A 26,450-nucleotide genomic window follows, 5' to 3' on the forward strand; every position below is an offset into this window, starting at 1 on the left:
TATGTGGCCAGTAGGTTGAGAGAGGTCATCCTCCCCCTCTATTCTGCCCTGAGGCCACATCCAGAATACTATGTCCAGTTCTGGGCTCCCCAGTACAAGAGAGGCAGGTAACTACTGGATAGAGTGCGGCGGAGGGAATGGAGCATCTCACTGGTGAGGAAAGGCTGAGAGAGCTGGGACTTTTCAGCCTGGAGAAGAGAAGGCTGAGGGGAGACCTTATTAATGCCTGTAAGTGTCTAAGGGTGGGTGCAAGGAGGATGGAGCCAGGCTCTTTTCAGTAGGGCCCAGTGACAGGACGAGGGGCAATGGGCACAAGCTGGAACATGGGAAGTTCCATTTAAATGTGAGGAAAAACTTCTTTACTATGAGAGTGACAGAGCCTTGGGACAGGCTGCCCAGGGAGGGTGTGGAGTCCCCCCCCTTCTCTGAAGATATTCAACCCCCCCAGATGCACTCCTGAGTAATGAGCTCTGGACCATCTGCTTTAGCAGGGGAGTTGGACTAGGTGATCTCTAGAGGTCCCTTCCAACTCTGACAGTTCTGTGATTCCGTGAAAGGCAAGAGAGAGAACACATTTCATGTGGTCTTTCTGAGCAGTAATAGATGTGGAATCTCACTTTAAAAGATGTTTTAAGATTAAAATTTAATATTGCTAAGATTCTGTGATTCTGTGATTGCTGATAGGAATATTGTGTAGCCTTTTGTGTGAAAAAGGAGCTCAGATGAGCAGTTAGAAGAGCACTTGTTACTGTGTCACCTGCGTTTTCTTTATAATTTCTCCATAGATAAATATAGGATAAATGAACATCTACTTCCTTTATGATGTGTATGAGATGCTGCCCTTGTTCATTGGACTATTAAATATTAGAAAATTAGTAATTACTTCTTCTGAACAGTGTGCAATAAACCAGCTCTGCTTTCCATCCTGCAGAGATCTGTGCGATCAGACCCCTGTGACACTGACATCCCCAGTGCTCCACATGAGTGCAGAAATCTACCTTTAAATATTATTTTGCAGCATCAGAGAGTCCAGAATTAAACATGAAACATTCTGGTAGGTACTGTTAAGTTAAGAAAGCTGTTACCCTGTACTGGACAAGCTCATAAAGAAGCTGTTGCCCTTGGTAGGACATCAAACCTTGCTGAGGGCCAGAGAGACACAGAGACTCAGTGCTGGAAAATCTCACTGAGATTTGCAGCCAGGCTGGATCTCAGGAGACTTCCTATTATTATTTTCTTTACTAATAAATCATTATACTGTCTCCTTCACAGCACAGAGAGTTCAAATAAACCTGTCCCTGTGACAATCCGATTCTCTGAAGGAGTGTCCTGTTCTGTTGAGTCGTGAGGGGAAAATAGAAAGAAGTAGAAAGACAGATCAAAAAGGGGCAACAGAAAGGGCCCTAGAGGCAGACTTAAGTTTGGTATTTAATATTTCAGGTAAAATATTCACTTAGCATCAATTATCTTGTTGGGTTCTTTTTTTTTTTTTTTCCCCAAATGAAATTGCCTTCTGAATCAGCCAGCTCTCTAATTACCAGATTGAACGATTGAAATTTTTAGGGCAATTAAATTCAAGCCTTTCTTTTTCAGTCCTTATGTTATTTCCCCCTTCTCTCCCTCCCCTCTCCAGTCTGGAGCCTTTCTATAATTTGGAGGCAGTTGCAGAAGCAAACAGACCTTTAAAGCAAAGATGTATGTCTCCCTTAATTCCTCTGTGGATTTGTTTTATAGACTAAGCAGAGAGGGTTCTGGTCTCTCAGGACATGTGCATTACAAGCACACAGTATTGTATGGGTTTCATCCTAACATGTCATGTCATTTAAAACCAGCTTAGAAGAATTCATTTAATATAGAAATTCTGTGGAAAGACAAAGATCAATGTAGAAAATACGTGCACTATTGGAAAATGCCTGCAGATCAAGCTAGAAAACTAAAGAGCAAATTGATGATAATAATGATGATTGATGATATACTAAATAAGAGAAAACAAAACTCCCAAACAAACAGTACAGAGCATCTGTAAACAGAGCTGTTAGGGCAACCTCGTGAAATGACTGGATGAAAAGATAAGTATTCTTCTAAAAAAGGACACAACATGCCCAGGATGGAATCCTGGGCCCGGTGAACTCAATGACAAGGCTGCTACTCATTTGGCTGTCTTGTTAGGATTAGAGCTGTGATCCTGGAAAATGAGCAGCCATGGTCTGAAACTGAAGTATGAAAACTATTACCTTTATTTCAATGGGACTATTTCTTCCTTAAATTTAAGAGGATTCTTAACAGCTTTGCTGAATTGGGACCTAACCCAGAGAACATGGTAAGTCCTGATCACAAAGAACCTTTGAAATTGTTTAAGATTTTCCTCAAAAATCTTACTTTGAGCTTTTTATCTTACCAGACTTGTTCTAGAATACAAACCTGGGTCTGCTATCCAGCAGGCAGTTGCAGGCAAATGGACTGAGGGGTGTATTTTTATGCTTGTTCCACTAGATATTGTTACAATGTCACTGAAGTCAGAAGGATGAACACTTGGCTGACTTCAACTTGTATCCACAACAGTTTCGTAACCTGAATTGTATTATGCTTATTTATTACTTAATTATCCCTGTAGGAGTTTGAGGTGCTTCACAACAGCTGAAACAGTCCTTGCCCTGAAGAGCATGCAGTAAAATCTAAGATTAGAGATGACAGCACTGCAAGGGGCTGGACCTGGAGAAAGAACAAGGTCCTTGTTCAACTGGGTACTTCAATGTATGCCTCAAAGTTCAGTTGATTGGTTAAGCCCTTTTGTGACTCAGGGTCAGTTTTACTGATACAGGCATGTATTTCAGGTGCTGGTGTGTGTTCCTGAGAAACCTGTCATTGCTGCTGCTCTTAATACGCCGATTGTCCTGTATAGATACTCTCCCAGACACAGACTGGACCTTCAGGAAATACGATTCCGTATTTCCGCAGAATTAAGCCAGTTTGTACTGGTTAATGTTTTGGCCCATTGTGATAATGCCAAACATGACTTATGAATGGGGTGGAATGTGTGTGCATTCAGATCCACGCTCATTCACCAGGAGACACAGTCCTTGTGGTTCCCCTGCTGCCTTCTCTTTTCTCCTGCTCTCAGCACCATATTCCTTCTGAACATCTCTTTTCTTGTGCTCTGAAGTCCATGACTCTCCATCAGTTCGCAGTAGCTTGAGATCTGGCTGCTGGACTTCAGGCATGTGGGATAGATTCAGGGAAAACAGACTTGATCTGAGTCACTTTATTGCCATCTGCAGAGCAGAGCTTTCCCAGCACACCACCCACTTAGAGATGCACCTCTGCAGAACTCCAGACATTTTTCTGGAGCTCTGAATGCATGCACCAGGCTCTGGAGCTACTGGACTTCTCAGTGGCCCAGATTTATTGCTGGTTTCCTCCGCATTTTCTCAAGAAGTGTGTTTCTCTCTGCTGTTTCAGGATGCTATGTCCACTTAAAATCTTTTTAGTCCATGCACTGTGTTCATTATTTAGAAGTACATGGGAAAGTCCCTTCAGCTCCAGCTTTCTGTGAGTGCTCTACTATTGTATCCCAACTGCCTGCTCTACTTATCTACTGCATTATTTCTGTGAAAGGAAAAGCCATGCAGGGAACAGATGCTTGGAATGGTATTGGGATCCAATTACTGCACTTTTCCAACCTTACATCTATTGTCTAAACTTGGAGCAGGCATATTTTTATTCCTTGGTGACACTATATAAAGAAACAATCCGCATTGTGTTTGCTGTCTGACTAGTGGGCAGAGAAGGGGTGGAAGAAGCAGCAGCAGTATGGTAGGTTTTATTCTTTCCCTTCTCTGTGTGTCTCTGTGTATGTTTCTTTCTGACTGGACCCCATGAAATCTCATACTTAGTATCGCATCCAGAATAAAGATGGAGTGTGCTGTGAACTTCCAAGGTCTTTTCTGCATGTGTTTAACAAATGAGCAGGGCAGGGAATGTAGGTCTGTGTGCTGAAGGGAAGAGCTGGTGTGTGTGTCTTTCCAAGACTGATAGTGAGGGCAGCACTGACCAGGACCACTGGTATTCATTAGGGCTAAGGTCTGCTGTGGTGTGATGGGGAGTGAGGCAGAAGGGTATCTGTGTTGCTCTCGAGACTGCAGGGCCAAGTAGGAAGCACTGCAGAGATTTCTGTGTCTTGTCTTTTTCCTGCTCACTGTTCCCTTTTAGCCCTGGGACTCCAACAGCCACCTCTGCACCAAAAGTGCACTTGATGTGATTCTAAGGAGCAAAGAGCTGTGGGCAGACTGGGCTTTATGTCTTCTGCAAGTTCAGAGGAATGACTACAACAATTGAAAAAAAAAAAAAAAGAAAAAAAAAAAGAAAAAAAAAGTTGGTGATTGTCTCTTTCCTTATTTTTCTCCTTTTTGCAGGTCCTTTTCAGGCTGTCTTAAAGTAATGCTGCCCAGTGGCTCCCTGAGGCTATGAAATATTTGATTCTGGAGAACACCGGAGAGGGACTTGTATATAAAAAGTTTTCTCAAAGCTTAGTTCAAACCTGATCCCATTTGAGCAGGTGATGAATGGGATCCAAGAACTGTTCTGAGCAGGATAAAGCTACATTCAAAGTAATTTCTAAAATGCACACACAAAACTAGTCTCCAGTTTCAGTCAGTGCAAACCCAGTGTCAGTGGTTTCACGCTGAGCACACAAGCCACTAATCATGTTCTTCACCACAGTTTTAGAAGTGAGCAGTGCCTGTGCTGATTATGCCTCCTCAGTTGTGGATTTACAGGTTTCCCTTTAATCAGCTTCACTAAAGTCTGTGACAGCCCTTTTGTGGGGTGGGGGGCGAGTGCTGGGTCTTAGGTTTTCTTTTTTCCCTCTTTTGAAAAAAGCTATTTACCTTTTTTCTTGCCTCCTGTTTAGTTCACTGACACACAACACTGCTTGGTGTTTGGAGACATTTCAGGACATTCTGTGGTGAAATGGCTTAAGTTAGGAGATGTGAAAATACAGTGAGAGATTATTCTGTCTCCTCCCTCCCGGTTCAACTGACAATTCTCTGTGGTGGTTCTTTTCATTGTGCCTTTTGTTTTGGGAAAATATCTTCTGAGGTACCTTACTATACAGAGACACATGAAACAGATTTAAAATGGAAAGAAAAAAATAGCCTTAATGAAAGAAAGCTGAAGAATATCTTTACATAAGGAAGTGATCATTTTTTATTAATCAGAGGGAAATGTATATGTAATTATGCTAGATGAACTCTGTGGGGAGGTTTTTTTCTCTCTTTATGATGTCTTAAGGGATTTATAAATATTACAGAGGTTTTATAGCATCATAATATTTCAGATGTGCAGTAAAGCTACTTTCAAAGGATTAGTGCAGACAAAGCAGCATAGTAAAAAATAATTACAAGTCAGCCAGTGCTACTAGGCTCTGACATACAGGGCTGATGAGAGTGAGAGAGGCAGGGTTCGGGGAGATAATTTTTCTAACAAGAGCAGACCACACAAGTGCTGTGGAATGGAGTTCTGAGAACTGTCTATGGCTCTCAGTTAATTCCAGGGAATTTCAGTGAAGTTAAGTCTGTGATGTCTCCCCACATGCTCAGTGCTGGTGGAGAGAAGGAAGGGAAGCAGAGCAGAGGAAGCAAAGAGAGGGAAGACTTTTTCATTTCCCCAAAATGATTCTTGCGATTATTCAATTCCAGTGACACCTTGTAGCAAATTCTGTATGCAGAAGGGAACTGCTTAACCAAAAATAGATGGCATTCTGATCAGCTGTGTTTTGTAGCCTGCTTAACTCTCTGGAATGTACCACCTGTACTGAGACAAGCAGTGACCGCAGCAGAGCAATGCAGATTCCACTTGCTGAAAATGCAGCCAGTTGTTTAACTGTTGAAGTGTTTGTGTGTGCATCTACACGTGTGTGTGTGTGCACATGTGTGTGTGTGTGTGTGTGCACGTGTGTCTGTGAGCACAGAGAGGGACTGTTCCTCTGTTGTTCCTCTGTTCCTTGTGAAAGAGGAGGACATGAATGTGCCCAAAAAGAAATTTTGTTGGCTGGGGAAAGCAGCTGGTGAATTTTGGGTCATAGAGGTTGAGGAGTCTGTGGTTGGAGAGGTTATCTGCTCTCACAAGATAAGTTTTGGAAGATAATACATTCTTCCTGTGTATCTGTGCAAGAGAAAAAAAGGAGACTGATTGGGAAGGGATATTATGTGGGGCAAAGGAGAATGCTTGACTGTACAGGAGTGTGAAGCCAGGAGGATGCAGTCCAACAGATTTTTGTATCTAGCAGGGATCAAAGGTGTGTGTGTCTGTGTGGGTGTGTGGGAGGCTGGGGCTACATATAAAACAGAGTGAGGATGAGAAGGGAGGGATCTGTTTGTGAGTGCAGAGCAGGTAATAAAAAGATCTTCTGTTTCTCAGTTCTGATAACGTGGGTTTTTATTTGAATGATCTGAGGCTGTTGCCTGTTTGAAATGCAAATTGTGCCCTTAGAGCAGTTTATGTTGCTTACTCCTCTAGACAGTTCTCTCAAAGGCATGCACTTGGGTTGGCCTTATGCTGCTCACCTGCCATAAAAAGGGCCTAAACTGTGCTAAAAAGGGCTGACTTATCCGTAGCTGGAATCTTGGGTGCAGATGCAGTGTAAATAATCTCAGCAGAACAAACTTGTGAGACAACAACCAACAAAAATCCTGTCCAGTGCTGCAAAAAACATTGGATGGGCCTGAGATTAACTTTTGATTCAGAAGCTGGATTCAATGATAGCAGAAATTCAAAGACAGGAAATGTCAGCACTGAGGTCCCAGAGCAGATGAAAAACAAGGAGAGAGTGTGATGGATGAAAAAGTAATAGTAACTCAGAGTTAGCATCATACTGTGGATCACAGTAGGGGACAGAATCTGAGCAAGGTGATGGATGATTCTGTCTTTTCTGTAGTCACGGACCCGGCTGCAGAGGAAGGAAGTACAAAATGTGAAACAGAGCAATTTAAAGCTGGTAGTATCCTGTGTCTAGTTTGCCTCGGGCTGAATCAACACCTAAGGGTACAAGACAACAGAATCAGGCACTTATTTGTGTACACCACTGCTCTTCTCTGAAGGAATCCTGGGAGACCTACTTATCCACTGATTTCTTTGGTAAAAAAAATAAAAGAGGACACATTAAGTTGCTGAGTGGGGAAGTGCTTCTGCATGTGTTCTAGCTTCAGCTGTCAGGAATACCAAACTGTCTCATCTTTAGTTATTTAGAGTATTTTAAGAGTGACTTAAGGCACGGTGGACAAAGAGGGAACCTCAAACTGAACCAAAAAAATGGCTTCTGTCAGTGCTGCCCATTTGGCTTGACTGCCTGTGGAGACATTCTTGCCCTGCATGAAGTGCTAAGTAGAGGTTGGTTACTTCATCCTTACAGAGGGGCAGAAGTGTGTACCTGAGCAGTCAGTGCAGAACAGCACCAGTTCTGGAGCTGTACCTTTGTTTGTCTTGCAGCAACTTGTCTGTTGTAACATACTTTTCTTCTTTGACTGAGAAATTCATTGAAGTGGCTGAGGTGATAAAGTTCTTCAATAATCCAGTGACACTTCTTTTGTATCTCTGGTGTCATAAACCTACTGCAGCATCAGCCTTTTATGAATTTATCAGGCTAAGCAACACCTCACGTTCTGAAGTGGGAACCCAGTATTTTCAGCCCCTTCCTCCTTTGCATGTAGGGATCCAAACTGATTCCCTGCCTCCTCTTCTCTTCGGTCACCCTGAAATCAGGGATTTCTTCACTCTGATTTACTTGAACATTCACCCTCCTCTGCAATACATAAAAAGTGAATCCCTAATCCTGTATACAGGGAGCAGAGGCAGCACTTCCTCAGTGTTCCCATCTGCCTGTGTCACTGCACTGTCCTTGTTCGCTCTGGCTCCCTAACACTGCTGGACAGGAGAAATAGAAAGACCCTCAGTGAGGGAAACTCAGCTCGGAGCAAATGCCTGGTTCAACAGTGCTTTCTTGGGACTGGATTTTGGTATGGCTCTATTTTTTCATCTAAAGCTTCTAAACCAAACTAAACAAACATTGAAAACGACCCTTCAAAACCCAGGCTAATTGAAGGAATGCTTACACTAGTAAGACAAATGAGTGATATGCGACAAGCCTGTGGTTTCTCTTCTAAAGTGAAGTGTTGTTTTCTTCACAATGGGATGATTAATGTACTCAGGCAGGAATATTAATAGGCTTGTTCAGTTGTTGCAACATTCTTCCCACTGCTGTGCTGTTGAGGCCTCGGAATCCAAGCCCAGGGGACCCTCAGCTCTTCAGTTTCTCATCTGGCACGTTTTGTATGTCAGTCTCAAAGCACATGTTGCAAAGATAGCTGCTCTATCTTTGCAAAGTGCAGCGCAGCTCACTTTGCATTTTACAAATGGGGAAATCAAGGCAGGCAGAAGTGATATGTCACCCACCTTCTCCTCTGTAGGTCACCTACTAAATCCTTGACAGTTTAGAAACCATATGCTTGCTCAGTTTTGTGTTGCTCTTCTTATTGTGCCATTCTTTCAGAGATGTACTCTGAAATAGTAATAGAATCCTGATTCTATTCATTAGAAATCCTGGAGTGTTTGGAGTTGTCAGACAGCAGCACAGACCTATTTCTTTTCTCCTAGACCTGCCTTTTAATTTGATGTGCCCACCAGAAAGACAGTGACAATGTGCTGTATTCTGTTCCTGCTCCACCTACTTATCTCTCAGCCTTCCTCTTCAGAGAGGGGCGAAATCAAGGGGCAGCTTCTGTGACTATGAATTTCCTAACCTTCCAGAGCAGATAGATTGCATTCCCAATAGCGTGATGCAAAAAAGCACCCCACAAAAAACCAACAGATTGATAATCCAAGATGTTCCATGCATCCATTCCATGATTCTGTGATTAACCAAAGAGTAACATGGAACAAACATGCTGGGATTAATTTCTCCTGGTACAGTGATTGTTCCCTAGATAATTAAACTTCAACCTTCTTTGTCTTGAATAGGACTTCAAAATTTTGGGGTGTTTTTTTGTGTTGCTGATCTGTTCCTAATAGACACTGAGCTGCAGTTTTTGAGTTTATCTGATCCTTTCTTACAGCTACAATTCTTGCTTAAAGCCTTACAGCACACACACCCATTAAACTGAAGAAAAATGGAGGTATTGCCAGTGTTTGGCATTTAAAGTTCATAAAACCTGGAGCTGGAGCCCACTGCTATTCATTGTGGTGCCAGCTTAAAAAGATGCAGATTGTTTGCTGGTGTGGGGAATATTTCTCATACTGCAGCTGGATCTGTACGTGGTCACAGAAGAGCAGAGCATGGGGATCATAGCATCATGGAATGTGTGGGGTTGGAAGGGACCTTTAAAGGTCATCTAGTCCAGCCCCCCCTGCAGCACACAGGGACATTTTTTACCAGATCAGATGGCTCAGAGCCTCCTCAAGCCTGACCTTGAATGTTTCCAGGGATGGGACCTCCACCATCTCTCTGGGAAATCTGTTCCAGTGCTTCACCACCCTCATGGTAAAGAACTTCCCAATATCCAGTCTGAATCTACCTTGCTCTGTTTTAAAGCCATTGCCCCTGGTTCTGCTCACCCTTGCACAAAGTCCCTCCCCAGCTTTCCTGTAGCCTCTTCAGGTCCTGGAACACCACTATGAGATGCTTCGAAGCCTTCTCTTCTCCAGGCTGAACAACCACAACTCCCTCATCCTGTCTCTGTAGGAGAGCTGCTCCAGCTCTCTGATCATTTTTGTGGCCCTTCTCTGGACTCACTCCAAGAGCTCTATGTTCTTCTGGTATTGAGGACTCCAGAACTGGACACAGTTTTCAATAGGGGGTCTCACAAGAGCAGAGTAGACGGGGAGAATCTCCTCCCCTGTCCTTCTGGCCGTGTTGCTTCTGATGCAGCCCAGGATGTGATTTTCCCCCGGGGCTGTGAGTGCACATTGTTTGCTCATGTAAACAAGAATGTAAAGATGGTAAAGTGTGTTTTGACTTCATGAAGCCCAGCTACACGAGCTCAGGAGAATCAGTTCTACTGCCCATCTGAACACACTGAAGCCAGCCTTGAGCCCTGTGCCCAGTTCCCCCAGACAGCTTGTGATAAATTCCACTGGGTCACATCTGCTTTCTTTTTACCTTCGGGAACAAATAACGCGTAAATACGTAGGACTGCTCTTAATATTTCCATTCAGACTGGAAGTGTTGAAAAACTCCACCAGGCATTTCACGTTACATGGAAGATTGCCCATTACTGCTCAAAATAACACTTATTTCATGTGGAGGAGGAGGAGGAGGGCATCTGTTTATTCCAAAATCAATATTTCTACATTCATTCAACATTCCACTTATTCACATTTTTTTTCCCATGCCTGTGGTGGCATTCTATCCTTATTTTTATCCTCACTACAAATACATTTTTCTTTTTATTTCCAGATTTTAGTCCTTTGCATTAGCTGATTGGAGCTTGACAGGTCTAGAGTGTGGGTATGTGGGTCAATGTCTGCCCTAGCCCTAATTTTCAGCCTGGGATCTAGTTCAGGCTAGCTGGGAGTCTGCCTGGCAAATTAAATTGATTAGACAATCTATACTTCAAGCAGAGTCAAGTGGGAATATTTCCTTGAGCTGCTCTGCTCCTCAGGATATTTGAAATCAGTATTGAATTTGAACTTTCACAGGCTTCTTTATTTTGATGAAAGGAGACAGTAGAAGTTGCCTTCTGTTTCACGCCAAATACCCCAAGCCAAGTAAGAATAATTTTCTATGACAAGAGAACCAGGTGGGACTATGATTAAAAACTATGAAGTTTAAAAGTAAGAAAGATAAAGAAAAAAACAGTCTGTCTGAAGGGAACTCAAAAGGCAATGTAGCTCATTATCCTGCCCTGAGTAAGGATAATGCTGTGGTTAAAACATTTCTGTAATCTGTAGGAATCACAGATTTGATTCTTTACTGCAGAACAAGAACTGTATTGTCTTAGTCAGCCTGGTCGGGCCTTAAGTCAAAAATATATAATGAAGTCTAGTTCTGACTCATGTTTCATGAGAATTAGATTCTGAGATATCATTGTAGCTCTTTCCCCAATCTTTCTCTGTCTCAGTCTTCAGAGGCTTGACCTTTTATTTAAGATTGCTATCTTGAATATTAAAATTATATGGGCTAGTAAGGCAATGTATGGTAGTTTCATAGGTTGGTACAGGAATATAGGGTGTCCTCCAGGTGTAGAAGGTGTTCCTACTTAGGAGAATCTGCCTGGTCAGTGTTGGTCCAGACAGAGCAGACTTGTGAACGTTTCTGTGCATGTAGGAAATGATAACATTGCCCTTTGTGGTTCCTGAACGGAGTCTTCATGCAGGGCGTCATTTTGAGTCTGGTTGCCTGTCCCTGCATGGGAACTGGGAAGCAGGAGCACCTGTAGCCACACACCTGAACTGTTTGTATTCCTTGAGAACAGTGAGTTGGGGATTTTAGCAGACATCTCCAAATGAGACTGTAGAACATCGCTGCTCCTGTAATACAGAGCTCTGAGGAGCCAGTGCAGGAGTGGGAGTGGTCTCCTGCATCAAATGGTCTGGCATAGGTGACCAGCCAAGGAACAGAGGAAACTTGGGGAAACAAGCAACAGACCAGCTGTGATATTCAGAGTCACTCTTTGGATCCCTCACCTGTTGTACGGCAGCACAGTGACAAGCTGTCCTTGTTTATCTGAGCTGTCAGTTCCAGGCCAGAGCAAGGGAATGGCAAAAAGCCTCAGTGAGAGATTAATCTGTTACTAAAGCAGCATTTTTTATCCCATCTGTATCCTTGTCTGTATATATTTCACCTTCTGTTAAAGATGGAATTTGTTTTCATGGGTGCATAGCAGAAAAAGTAATATATATTTGGTCTTATTTATATTACAGGCTCCAAAAAAGGCAAAGAAGAAGATAGAAGGTGGTTCCAATGTATTCTCTATGTTTGAACAAACCCAGATCCAGGAGTTCAAAGAGGTTGGTCACTATTTTGCTGTTCTCTGTAGCCTCCTGTCATTGCTAATGAATAACATAGGTTTTGTTTGTAATCCTTATTCAATTCTCCATCTGCTTTAATAAAACACACAGTTGTTTTCTGAATCATCTCTGTGGTTTTGGCTGGTATATCATTTTCCTTGTGTGTTTGTTGGTTCTTTTCTTCATTCTTTCTTTCCTTTTTTCTTCCCTTCTTTCTGCCCCTCCCTCACTCTCATTACTCTAGACCTATTTGAAAAGCCCCCAAGTCCTTGCCCCAAAATGAAGGAAAATTATCATCTCATTCACTTCAGCCCTGAATCAGGAAAACACTTGAGCACATGTTTAAAGTTAAGTGGTGTTTTAAAGAAGAATAGTCTTACATGGTCAAGTATTAATCTGAATAGAGATGCTTTATTGAACCAGGGTTCAGGTTCAGGCCATCACATTTTGCAGTGGTTTGTGATTTAAAATTATTAACTTTTCTCCCATTTTTTTGCAAACTCACATTTCTAAAGCAATTTCAAGAAAATGTGATAAGTAGCTTCTCTTCCATTTTGTGAATGTGGCTTTCAACTTTACTTTTCATGAGGATTCCCACCAGCAAAGCTCAGTAATGAATGAGACTAAAACCCCTGCAAAGGGTTGTGAAATATGGCCCAGTTAAATGGATTGAAACAACTAACCTTTTCCCCACAGCTGATGGGAACTTGTTCAACACTTTTGTCCCAACTCTTCTCTATATCCCATGAACCTCCAGTTTTAAGTTCTCCAAGGGCTACTGTTTGAAGGCATACCAACCAAAAAGAAGAAGAACTGGCCAGAGTGCTTTATTTGATCTACTCTAAATAAGATCATACTTGGAGCATTTCTGGGAGGATGGTGGCAGAGTAATGCCAAAAACATGAGGCAGTGGAGTGGTTCAGTGAAAACTAAGACCACATTGTGTTTAAAGACTGCATCCTTGGGAAAAATATTTCTGAAAAGTTGTTTTGATCAGAACATTCTTATCTAGAGATTTCAACCAGCTCACCAGAAAATGTTTCAGCATTGCTGTTATGATGCTACTTGAAGTTCACAGATCATAATATATACCCAACACTCACCCTGCCTTCTGTGAGCTTGCTGTGCTCTGCTTTGCTTTTCACATTTTCTTCTATTTTGCTTCCAAATTGTGGGGATCAGCATTTAAAGCAAGCCCTTCCAATAGGAAGGGGAGCAACTCTAAGGAGTTGGACTTACTTAATTTTTTATTAGGTGATAGTTTGGCAGGTGAATGAAGGGTTATCATAGAATGCCAGGTTGGAAGGGACCTCAAAGACCATCTGGTCCAACCTTTCTAGGTACTACTATACTTTATATGAGAGGGCTCAGCACCTTGTCAAGCTGAGACTTAGAACTGTCCAATGTGGGGGCATCTACCACTTCCTTTCTAATGTTCTATTCTAATGTTTGATTTTCCTCATGATGAAAAATCTTCCTCTTGTGTTCAGTTGGAATCTCCCCAGGAGCATCTTGTGACCATGATCCTTTGTCTTTTCCATGTGACTTCTTGTAAATAGGGAGCCTCCATCTTCTTGGTAGCCACCCTGTGAGTACTGGAACATGGTCATATGGTCTCCCTGAAGCCTTTTTTTCTCCAGGCTGAACAAACTCAGTTTTCTCAGCCTCTCCTCATATGGTAGGTCCTCCAGTCCTCTGACCATCCTTGTGGCCCTTCTCTGGACCCTCTCCAGCCTGTCTGCATTCTTTTTGTAGAGCAGGGACCAAAACTGAATGCAAATATATAAATACAAAATATGAATATGTATGCTGCAAGTAATCACATGGGCAAACTGGAATGTGAGCAGAGGGGCTTTGTAAGAAACTGGAGGTAAAACTACATGAAGTTATATTGATATAATATGATTGTGGCAAGAAGTGCACCCAGTAGAGCAGTAGACTTTAAAACTGCAAGTTACTGGAGCTGCAATGGATGAGCTGTATTCTCAGGAGAACGTTGTCTTTCATAATAATACTGAAGTAAGAATAATTCCTGGTCATTGTAAAGATACATATTGATGCTCATGTCAGACAGATATCCAGCTTCAGAGACATGTCTGGTTCTACTAATGTTCCCCATAGTATGGCCAGAGGAATGTGAGGTCATTATAATCTTTCAAAATCAATGAAACATTCAAAGTGTAATGGCAGGGAATAGGCAGACATGCAACTAGGTAAAGAAATAGAGAGGCAGTTAGCTGGCTTGGTAAAAAATGGGTAGAGTACATACATTTTGTGTTGGCTGAAAATAGAAAAATAACTGGGTTTTTTCCTATCAAAATTTTGCCTGACAAGAAGTATTGAAGGTCAACACATCAAGGTTAGTCAGAACACAAAGCACAGCTGGAAGGATACAGTTTATTGAAAAGGGAAACAGACTTTGAGTAAATAATACAATGAAACTTACTTTTCTCTGTACTTTTGAAAATTCAGCTGTTTCTGTATGAAGGACATTTTGAGGCCCAGAAGAAATTGACTTTAGCTTGATCTACAGGAATTACATGTACAGAATATGATAGCTGCACAGAAGAATGAGGTATGGGAAAGGTACAAAACACACAGAGTAACCACTGACTAAATCCTCCCTGACTAAAGGCTCCTTAATTCAAACTTTCATGGGTTAAGGCCTGAATGGCTTGAGCTGCCAGCATTGGCCTCAGCCCAGCTACACGCTGCACTGAGCATTAATTTAGTAAGAAGTTTGGGTGGGTTTAATTAAGCCCCTTGCCAAGATACAGTACTGTGTTGAAAGTGAGGGAAGTGCAACAGTGTGGCATGATGTGGATGAATCAAAGGAAGTTAAATATTCTTCTTTACAGCATGAATCTAATACCCCCCTCAACTGGTACGTGTGCTTGTAGCACTGTCCAGTACAACGTGGCGATGGCAATAAATGTTCCTTTTTCTTCCAACAGGCTTTTACCATCATGGATCAGAACAGGGATGGCTTTATTGACAAGGCAGACTTGAGAGACACATTTGCTGCACTAGGTAAGTTGGTGGTAATAATTAAATACTTAAAAGAAGTACAGTTTTATTTTCAAGCATGTAAGAAAAGTGTGTATTAGAATTACAGAGGGGGAAGTAACGTGGCACACAGGAGGCAAGAGGAAACCTGTTCAGTTTGATCTTCCTCCTTTATGGTAGTTGCTGTCTTTCTACAAAGCTCCAGCTGGAAAGTCTCCTCAGCAGCCACTTTCTGAAGTGAAATGAAGGTCTCTCTGGGACTGAGTGGCGGGTGCAGCAGAGCTGTGCAGCTGGCAGCTCTCCAGAGGCACTGATCCCTCCCCTGCAACTATTTCATAAAAAGCCCACCCAAGCAGGGGTCCATGCCAGGCATTTCTGATTTGCCTCTGAATCCAGGTTTCACAGGCTGCACCTTTTTCATCTAGAAGCCGTGCAATATCTACCAATTAACATTGTTATGGACTGGCTGCCCCTCTGCCCACACAAAAGTAAGAACTCTTCATGTGAGGTTCTGTGCTGTTGGGCATTTATGTGGGGTGGAATGAGCATGACATGAGATTAGACATTGTCCATTCCAGGCACAGCACAATCCTGATAATACCAAGCAGATTGAAGAAAATCTTCCCAAGGAAAGGAAAAATAAAAATGTTCATGATCCCAAACCTGGAGTTGTATTCTTGTTGCAGCATTTGAGGCTTGAACAGTGATGTAGGCATTTGGGTTTTTGCCATCTGGATCTTATTAAAAAGAGTTTGATAAGAATCTTTAGTGCTCCCTGGGGTGGAATCAGACGCCAGCAGAGTCAGTGCAAAGAGCAGAAGCTCCTGAACTCTTTATTGTGACAATGAGGTTTGCAAACTCTGGCCTGTAGCTACTGTTACCCTGAAATATTTCTTTCTTAAGGCCAAGTTTTGGTATCTTTCCTGTTCAGTGAAGCCCTGCGATGCCTGTAAAGTACAGACACAGCAAATTACCACACAATTTGCATAGAGTTGCCAGGTTTAAGTTCTCATCAATAGGACTGCACAGGGATGGGGAAGGGGTAGGACTACACAAGGATGGGGAAGGGATGCAACTACTCAACTCATTCATCTGCCCTCCACTCAGAAAGGCATCTCAATATACAGGAGGGCAAAGACTGAGGCCCTGGATTCAGTTCACTCACTGTGAACTCAGCTATATTAGTATCAGTAAGGCCCATATTTCACCTGAGGTAAAAAAACAAACAAAAAAGGAAAATAATTTATTTGGAGGTGCCTTGTGTGTTGTCTAGTGCTGGCCATGTCTGTATTATTTATTCTTCTTACTCCTTCAGTCACCCTTTGATCTTAGGGCCAGCTCTGCCAATTTGTTTTACACTCAGGTATTGTGGAGTTGTGTTCTACCATGTTATTAGCAAAGTTGCACAGAGGCCTGAGCTACCCAGTGGGAGGAGATGAATGGGAATCATTTTTTGAAACACAATTTGTGATTTATTATGAAAAATGATCTCTGCTGCAGGTCGTCTGAATGTCAAGAATGAAGAGCTTGAAGACATGGTGAAGGAGGCGCCAGGTCCTATTAACTTCACTGTCTTCCTGACTATGTTTGGGGAAAAGCTGAAAGGTAAGTACCTTTGGGGGGTTGGAGAGGTATCTGTCAAAGATCCTCAGCACTGAAAAATCTCAGCACCTTGCAAATTATAATAATGTATCCACAGAACTATGCTTAAAGGCAAGGAGTGATCTCCATTTTTGCAGACAGAGCTGAAGTATGAAAAGGCTAAGGGATGGTCCAGAGGACAATTGAAAGGTGTGAGATTTCACCTTACATAAGCTAACATGAAAGTGCTAAGCTGAGGTCCAGAAAGTAATGAAATCCTGGCAGCCTGGAGCACAGTGCACATGAGTTATTCACTGTCAGTACATTCCTGTTGCTCATGCTGTGGTGGTATCAGTCCCAGTGTTAGCTGGTTTAGAAGTATATTTTCAGTGTTCCTACAAAATCTTTCTGCACTCCCTCTGCTCCTTATGCAAACATCACGTCTGCATCATTCTTGCAGTTATAGGGTAGGAAGGAGCAAAATGGCCTTCCCTCATTTTTTGTGTTAGTTGTAACCCAGTGGTCCTGCCTTGGTGTCACTTGAGGTCAGTAGTGATTTTGCCATTGGACAAAGATTTAACTGAAAAACTCTTCATGGAGGAGATAAATGGAAAGAATTTAACCTCAGTTATCATAAGAGAGAGGGATTTTGCCCATTGCTACAGAATATATAGGGATCACTGCAGGGAGTTCAGAGAATGTGGGTACTAAATTTGTTGTGGGAGATAGTAATTTAGTTGTATCTCTTACACTGTTAATGGCTGGAAACTGCAAGAGAGGGAGTGTGAGGCAAAGAGAAACCTCCAGTCATCATCCTGTATGCCTTAGAGATAGGTGGAAGCCTTGACCTTCAAAGCAAGGCAAGGACATTCTACAAGTTTGTTAAAATAACTAATGGACAGGAAAATGGAAAAATCTGATCCCATCTTCTTAAAAACATTTATTGTATTTCAGCTGGACTCTGGCTTTATGTTGCTGAGCACCATTTCAGTAAAGGGCTTTTTATCCTAGGAGTAGCAAATAGAGAGGTCTGAAAGAAAGGATTAATGTAGCTTAGTCCTTAAGGACATACAAGATTGCTAAGGAACACAGCAGGTCTGGGAAGCATAAGAGGTGATGGATAAAAAGCTGTGGACTGACACTGGAGAGGGGGTTTTATTCCCCAGACATTGATCTGTCTCGATCACAGTGGTACCTCCACCTTTACATTCCTGATGTCACCCTGCAGAGTAGGTAGTGCTCTTCTCCAGAATTCTTCTTCTGGGCTATGTGACTATTTCTCCTGGGGTGGCCTGCTACCCATTCCTGTCTTTTTGTGATGCTTATGATCACAAAGAGCATGGAAATGAGCTCCTCTTCTCCTCTTCCCTCTTGTCTCTTATGATTGTTGAAGCTGGCAAAGAGTTCAGCCCTGCCAATTGTGTGGCCTAAAACCAGAGCCAGCACAGGAAGGTGAATGGTATAGCAAACCCCTCTTGTCTGTAGGTTTCCTGTTGGCTACTTGCAGAGGAGGAGGGTTTTTTTAATTTCCATTTGGTGAAGGGGAAATCACAGCTGTGCTTGTCATGCCCTTCTGGTTGGGTTTGTCATGCAAAGGAAGCAGAGCCAAAAGACTGCACATTCCCAATCAAAACTAATTGGGATGAAGAGCCTTTGTAGTGCAATTAGAAAGGGAGAAAGGGCTAGAGGAAGTGGATATGGCAATTTTGCAACACTCTTTATTAGCTAAGTACCACTCAGAGAATTTGGTGAAAGGTGCTTTCTAAGTAAAATTTGTTGTGCTATAATTGATTTCTGTCATAAAGGGGAAGCTGGGATTTTCAGGACGAGCTTTAGCTTTGTATATGGAGATTATGATGCCAGATGAACAGCTAACAAAACTGGGTTTATGTTAATGCCAACCACATGGAGCTGCTTCTACAGGGAGTCAGAATAATACAATTTGTACAGAAAACAGAGATGCCGCACATCAAAGAAACCACTTTATTTACCAGCTAATCAATAAAGAATGCCTGCTGCATTGCTTCTCTTCAAAGCCAAAGTCCAAGGATATGACAGAGTAGAAAATGTAAAACACAGTGAAGGAAAAAAATATCCCCCACACAGTGGTGACTACTTAAAATGCAGACCTTTCCATGGAGCTGGAAGATGTTTCTTTTCATGGGACAATCAAAACACTCATTAAATACCAGTGCTCTTTGTATTGAGCACATATTCATTGCTGTTTCCATACTTTGCCTACAGCTTGGCAAAAAAATAGACATGGCCAGTGTGTGACAAGAAGGAAGCCATATAGCCTTAGGTTTGTTCTCTTTACACCCACTAAGATGCTACTACTAATCCTTGTGAAACCTTTTAAACAAAGAAAACTAAGAAAGCATCAGGAGTGTAGTCGTTACAGCAGGGAACCTTGACTGGGTTCTCTTCTGGTTCTAGCTCTGCCAAACTTTGAAACAAGCTTTAAAACTGCAATTCTTCATGTTATTACCTTTCTTTTAATCATACTTCCAACATTTCAGGATCACAAGTAGCTTCATTGGTCCACGGGTCAGTCTACCTGCTTGTCTATTTGGTTTCGTACAGTTATAAAGAATGATTTGTAGTATCTAGACCACTGTAATATTTTGAAATACTGGGCAATGGTCAGAAACAAGAATGTGTAGCATATCCTTGGGTGGGGGTTAAAGCTGAGTATGAGAGTACTCAGAACCTGCAGGATTACAAGAATAGTCAGAAAGCCCAGCCAAGATGAAGGCACTCTGAAAGCTAGTTCCTGACCCCATTTTTTTCCAGTCTAAATAGATGGGACAGATAAAGGATGGAAGAAGAAGACCATTACTGTCATTTTACTGAGGAACAGGGCAGCAGGGAAATTAAAGTCATACTAAAAGTCTGTGGCCCAGCTAAAAGCAGCAGCAAAATCTTGGAGCCATGGTCTCGTGCTTTAAACCATCCTGTTTCTAAAGGAGCACTTTATTGAAGAGATACTGAAGTGGAAGTGCACTACAGGACAGAAGTACAAATCCCCATTTTGCATTGATCATCCTGTTTCCACTGCATTCCATTGACATTCTGATCTTATGATGAGCTCCATTTCCTTTAGTGAGGGAAATAACCTCTTCTCTATATCATTAAGAACAAGGAACATCAAAAAGTGTTTTTACAAGGAATGTACAGTACAAGATTAAAGGAAGCCAGTGAGGGAAACAGTTTGTTATATTTTCATTTCTGAAAGCCACTAATCCTCTGGGTACTGATACTGGAGACCAGTTCCTGGAAGTTTTTTCTCCTGCAGACATAGAATAGATATGAGTTATTATTTTTAAGCTTCTGAGCATTGAACTATTCACCTCTATTGTTTATCTGACATGACAAATGCTGCCGACTTAAGAAAACCTTTGTCTTCAAACCTACAACTGCAGAATTCTCCATTCTGCAGTGTTTTCAAGTGAATGCAATTACTGAGCAAGTATTCAGCAGCTGCAGAAATACATCCAGGCTTCTAAATTATATTTCATTAATTTTAGGCACGGACCCAGAAGAAACCATTCTGAATGCTTTTAAGATTTTCGACCCAGAAGGAAAAGGCCACATAAAGGCAGACTAGTAAGTTTCTTTCAAATCTGTAAAAAATAATAATAATAATTGCACAAGTCTGAAGAACTGCTTAAAAGCTTTCTTCTTCGCTGTATTTTAAGAGACAGAGGAACTGTCAGGCAGAGAAGCATTTAGCTTGCTAAGCCAGCTTGAAAAGACTGAACTGTTTTATGAATGTATTTGTATACCAAAAAGAGATGTTATTGTCTTGAGACACTACAAGAGGCAACGGAAATATAATCACATGTAGGCCATTAGATAGCCTTTTTTGAAGGTCTGGATATAAATCAACACATTACTCTTTGCAGATTAACTCCATATGTAAAATGAAAATGCATGTCTGGTGCCTAATTCTCAGTGTGCCTGACTAAAATGGGAGAGCTAGTTCCCTTTTTAAAAAAGTGATTAATTTCATTAACTCTGGGACATGGTTTCAGTGAGGACATTTTCCTTGTTATGTCTTTACCATTTGAGCTTTCTGCTTCTAGACAATAATTTGCTGTAAAATTCCACTATATATGCTGGGAGCCAAACGAAGGAATACTATTAATAATGTGGCAATTATTGTCAATATGGCTATTTAGAAATAAGGAAGCAGGACCTAATTTGTATTCATAACCTGTTAAATCAACAAAGCAAGGAAGAAGGACTTGCAGTGCTAATTGCACAAATGTAAATCCTCATGGCACTGCCAGAATAACACTGTAAGATGGTCCTCAGGTAAATGAGATAAAAGATATCAAAGCAGGGTAGTGGATGAGGAGGTCTGACCTCTGGCTCCAGTGAAATGCTTCATGTGCCTCGATTCATGCATATTCTTGAATTCCTTAGTGAATTGGGGATCTAGACTTTACTGTAGCAGCCATTTCAGGTGAAGTTTATAAAGCATATTATGTATAGGAAGTTTGTTAGGGAACCATGAATTACAAAATTGTATTTGCATCAAGGAGTTCTGCTAATGTTGTGATATGGTAAATGAAAACTAAACCTGTTACCAGAAGCTCTGAAGTGAAGTTTTCCATGACAGTTATTGATGTCTCATGAAGGTTAGTTGAAAATACAAAATCCACCTACAATACTTCCTTCTATTACCAATATGCTTTTCTGTGTCAATGGATTTGAGAGTCCTGCTCTGGTAAGCAATATGCAAATTAAAAGCAAAGGGCTGGTCTTTTCACTAAAGAACTTCCAAATTAATTAAAACGCAAGTGGATGTAGCAAACAATCGTAAGGAACAGAAGGTTCACAGTCCTGGTTGTTTTGGGGTTAACATGATCCAAACAGCTTGGGAAGAACTAGTCAGAGAAATACATCACAAGTGACTCAAACAATCAGAATACAATGTAGCTTGTTGCCAAATAGGCCAGATCACACGGTAGTGAACTCACAACCATGAAACACAACCTTCTGATAGTAGGTAACCATGAAATGTTCTATTTCCCACCCCTTTCTGTAACAATGTACTGCACACCACATCTGCAGCTTGCCACCCTGTGTCCAGTTCTACATCCCTGGGATGCAGGAAGGCAGATGGAGTGTGGGGCAAATTAGGAATGCAGTATCACACTCCAAAATAAAGATGAGAGAGAAATACTTTTTATTTTTTTCTTGATGGAAAAGGTCAATCTTGTCCCCACCCCCACTGCACTGCTAACATTAGACAATTGTTTTAGCTCATCACCACAACAGAGCATAATGTTTACTTATTAGACCCGAGGGTAATGTTGATCATTACAGAACAAACCATTAAATCAATTCCGTGAATGTCTTTGAGGTTTAACTTCTATTCATATGCTTCCAAAATTTAGACATTTGAAGGTTTTGAAATAATTTTTATGTTGGCTCATACAGCCATTTCAATATGACAGTTAATGTTAATAAATAATATTTCTCCATATTAAAAAATCCTGGAATGTCTCTCTCTGAAACCAGCCATGTTGACCTTTTAATCCAAACTTCTTTTTATGTTTATGGAGTTAACATCCTTCTGGGGATTTTTATGTCTCTTCCCTCTGCATGTTTTCACCTCTGGTCTGGAAATGACTCACTTAGTCCATCTGATGGTAGCTGGGATGGAGTCTCCTAACCTTTCAGAAGCTCCAGGAGTTTATAACTTACTTCCAAATTGAATGACAGACTTTGTTTTTCTGCCTCCTTATACCACACATAAAATCCTTCCTATGTCAAAAAGAGAAAATGCTTTAGGTCAGATTCTCAGCTGGTGTAAACTGGCATAATGTTTGGAAAGGTTAGATGATTCAGTCCTTAAATGCCATTTATTTGACAAAGTGAGTCAGGCCAACATCAACTGTGTCTCCTGCTGATGCCAACAGAACTTTGCAGATTTGAACCAGATGAAAATGGACCCAGGGACTTCACACACATTCTGCACCTTGGAAGATTAGTTTGGCTGAGTTAGTGATGTTTCTCATCATAGTTCTAGAGCCCTGTTCATTTCAGCTCACCTGTTTTTCTCCAAGGCAGCACTTTAGAAGTGGTAAACCCAGTGGAAAACCAAAATGTCCCAGAGATTTCATAGATAATTTTTTAAAGGTTTTGAAAATACAGGAATGCAACAAAGTATTTGTAACTGCAGAAGGAACTGATGTCAACCAGGACAAGAGAGAATATTTCGACTCTGACTTCAAGGCAAATGGATCTTCTTTTTGCCCAGGAGACTTTTGTTTTGTTCTTTTCTTCTTTTTTTTTTTTTGAGAAACAAATAGTCAAAGGAAAAAAGTGCATAATCTCTAGCTTTGGAAACTGTGAGTGTTAGTTTCCATATAAAATAAATAATGGAAAATGTGCACAGATCCTTAACTCATAGATCCTTAACTCAGTCCTTCTTCCTTATGAATGTACCAGAGCCTACTGGGCTGTACATCAGAATATTATAATTAGATATCTGATCTTTTCTTTGCCCCTAAATAGTTAGAGCATGTAAATATATGACACATAGTGCCTAGATCTTTTAAATTCAGTCTTGTTTTTGATGAAGTTTATTTGTGACTTCTGACAGAATTGCTGTAGATGCATCCTTCGGTCACCAAGCTCCTTCCTGTCTCACACATCCAACTTTGCTGATGCTGTTTGCCCCAGGTTACATAGAGCCAATAATCAATTTATGCTGGTGGGAATGATCTCTAAAGTTGCACTCACTGATCATCTGAGAATTCCACTTTAAAAAATGCAGTCACATAACAAATGGCCTGATAACAAAACAGAAACAGCATATGAAAGAGGTGAGGAAAGACTTTGCTAAGTAAAAAGAATGTTAAAGTGATGCAGGAAAAATAGATACAATAGCTTAATCTCTCTCTGTAATGTGAGAGTATTTCCCAAAGCTTTCATGGGCATTTTCACTCCTGTCCTTGTGGATAAGATCCTTATTCATTATACAGAAACTTCTTTTTCTAGTTTTCCCTTTCTGTCCTTCTAAATGAGCACTTCACATCAACAAGAAAGAGATGGAGACATGAATCTGCCTCTTATGCAAATTGGAATAAGTCTTTGTTGTAGCCTTTCACTGGAAAAAAAAAAAAGTGTGTCAGAGATAGGAGGAAGTACAGTTGTAGCTTTGCCATCAAAACTACACTTAGATCTGTGTGACTTTTGCCACTCAAGATGCACAGTGAATGGGAGCAGAAAGGGAAGCTTTACAACTTTGCCTGAACATCTGCATCCACAGTAGGTGAACATTGCTCATGTGGAAGTGCTCCTGGGTAGGCATGATTTCTATTATCAGTAGTTAGTTTTAAATATTCACTTTAAAAAGCAGAAAGGGCTGTTTCCAGAAGAGCTGTTGCTCTCCCCACAACAAATTCTTTTTAAAAAGCAGCCTTTTTTCAAATCTCCAAACTCAAACAGATTTCTGTACTTGTTTCAGTTTGTTTTTGTACAACAGACTGCTCATCTGGTATCACAAGTTTATAGTCTGACTGATCTAGAAAAAATCCTGATAATATATACAAATAACTGGGAGTAACAAGAGGAGACAACTCTGTCTCTTCAGTGTGAATGCAATCTTTTTGAGATTAATACAGGAATTCTTCTAGAGGAAGGCGAAATCCTTAGTACAGGTGAAGAGGATGTTTATGTGATATAACTGAGTTCATACTGGTGGATGTTTAGGCACCCTGGGCAGGTACTACCCTCAGTACATGAGTAACTGGGTGAAATATAAAGACATTTTATCTAAAGGTGTCAGACTAGAAACATTCATCATTCCTCCTGGCCTTTCTGTTCACCTGTAAGCTTAGGTGAAAAAACCTTAAATGCTTGATTGACTGCCCACCACGGGTTTGAAAACAGAGGGCAAATCAGATGAGGGTCTGTCCTGGAAATACTCCCTTTGATGTAGTTGCATAGGATGCAGATTGTGTGTGGGATAAGCTCCTTGTTACAGTGCTGTGACTGCAGATCAAGACATTGTACCATGAAATACAACAGCTCTGTTCTGGGAACCACTGCATGCAAAGAAAGGGATTCTCAGATGACGATTCAGAATAACTGTTGGAGCTCTCTTTCAAGTCCTCTTTCTCATTTCATGCTCTGTTCCTTTCATCCTCAGATTTTACGGAAAATGTTCTCTCTTTTGGTTTTGTGAAGTGATCCAAACTTTAAACAGCAAGTGAGAAAACCTACCGTTTTGGGTTAAGATAAGCATACAAAATTGCTGCATTTCAATTAGAGTAATAACCTTAAACAATTTTAAACCTCTGTAAAATGTCACAAACGCAGAAGAAGTTGGCAGAGCGAGGCATTGACACTGATGGGTGCCCACAGAAAATCTCTTACAATATCATGGAAGGATTAACAGCTCTAATTTATGCGGTCACACAGATTTTCTTTCATGTAACTTCAGGAAGGATCTAGCCATCTGAATTGTCGTGTGCCATTATCACCCTTTAATCAGGTTATTTAATTTTATTTGAACAGCATCAAAGAAATGCTCATGACACAGGCAGACCGGTTCAGTCAAGAAGAGGTAAGTACCTTCATCTTTATTCAGAAAAGGCATCTATCTCCAGCCACTGTTCAGCAATAGGTATTTGCCCCTCTTTAAATGCATGAGTTCAGCTGAAATCCAGACTGAGAGAAGGCTGATGTCAGCTCTAGCAATTAGGAACAATTCAAAGCATCTCTTCTGAATAGCACCATGGCTAAATCAAAGCCCAACAGATTCTTTGGACTTCCATCCAAGTGCGAGCGTGGCCTGTCTCTTGTGTTCTTTGCCATGGTGGGCTGAGTGATGGATTTACTAGAGTGCAAGTGGGTGTGGGTGGAGACTGTGATCTGGTTTCCATTTCTGTGAGACTTATTTTGTTTGAAATCTGAAATGAGTTCTGAAATGAGGTACTGACTGTGGTTTGTGTGAGACTGAACATGGATTCTGCTGGCTGGGAGGAGGAATTTAGAGGGACTTTATGTTCAGGAGAGCAGATTGCATGGAGTTGGTTCAAGGCAAGAACAGACTGGAGTGGAGACTGTAGAGTATTATTTGGCCAGGGCTTACCTGGATTTCAGGGAGAGCTCTTTTCAACAGGGAACTTGTTGGGCCTCTAGCAGGACAACATGAACTAGTTCTGTCCTAATTCCTATTTCAATTTTACTGAAGTTAAGGAAAAAATTTCCATAGTGGTTAGTGGATCAAGGCAAAAGGGTGTAGAACTGGGTTGAAAATGAAAAACAAAACATGTTGCTATCCAAGAGTCCTACATTTGTAACACTTACCTCCTCTTTGCTTGGCAGATCAACCAGATGTTTGCTGCTTTCCCTCCAGATGTCTCTGGTAATCTTGACTATAAGAACCTCTGTTATGTTATCACCCATGGTGAGGAGAAAGACTAAGAGGGAAGAGATGAGCTTCTCCTGTGATGATGCACCAAGTTATTTCATAATGCTTTTGTGTGCAAGACAAAGGGCTCAACATTCAGTATGTGAAGCCATGTGGTCATCAGAAGAGAACCAATAAAACAATTGAAATTAGATTAAAGTTATTTAACGCTTCTGTTTTTATAAAATATGAAAATACCAATTTTGTGATTTTTTTTTTTCCCCATCCTTTTTTTTTTTTTTTTTTTTTCTGTCAGTGGTTTGAAATGGAATTTTCTTGATGAACTGGTGCTTTCATGATTTATGGACAATCCTAATGTTCACCAGATGGTCCATTGAGCACTGCAGTCTTGCTTAACCTCTTGTCTTTTATACATAAGCTCCACGTGTTAATTGAGAAATCCTCTAGCTTATTGCACCAGGAAGAGTAC

General features: G+C 41.2%; 1 protein-coding gene across 3 annotated transcripts; it reads left to right on the top strand.

The window, feature by feature from the left end:
- Positions 1-59: 59 nt before the first annotated feature.
- On the top strand, positions 60-26,174 carry MYL10 (myosin light chain 10). 3 transcript variants are annotated; one of them, XM_051635945.1, is made up of 7 exons: positions 60-228; positions 11,914-12,000; positions 14,955-15,030; positions 16,507-16,611; positions 20,115-20,193; positions 25,123-25,171; positions 25,936-26,174. In XM_051635945.1, the coding sequence occupies exons 1-7, from the start codon at positions 223-225 to the stop codon at positions 26,032-26,034; spliced, it is 501 nt and encodes a 166-aa protein (XP_051491905.1). In that variant the 5' UTR covers positions 60-222; the 3' UTR covers positions 26,035-26,174. The 3 variants fall into 3 exon arrangements, with proteins under 3 accessions (XP_051491905.1, XP_051491907.1, XP_051491906.1); XM_051635947.1 differs by having other exon boundaries at positions 75-107; XM_051635946.1 differs by lacking the exon at positions 60-228 and adding an exon at positions 3,630-3,813.
- Positions 26,175-26,450: the final 276 nt, after the last annotated feature.

Source organism: Apus apus, chromosome 18 (genome assembly GCF_020740795.1).
Source record: "Apus apus isolate bApuApu2 chromosome 18, bApuApu2.pri.cur, whole genome shotgun sequence".
NCBI lineage: Eukaryota > Metazoa > Chordata > Aves > Apodiformes > Apodidae > Apus > Apus apus.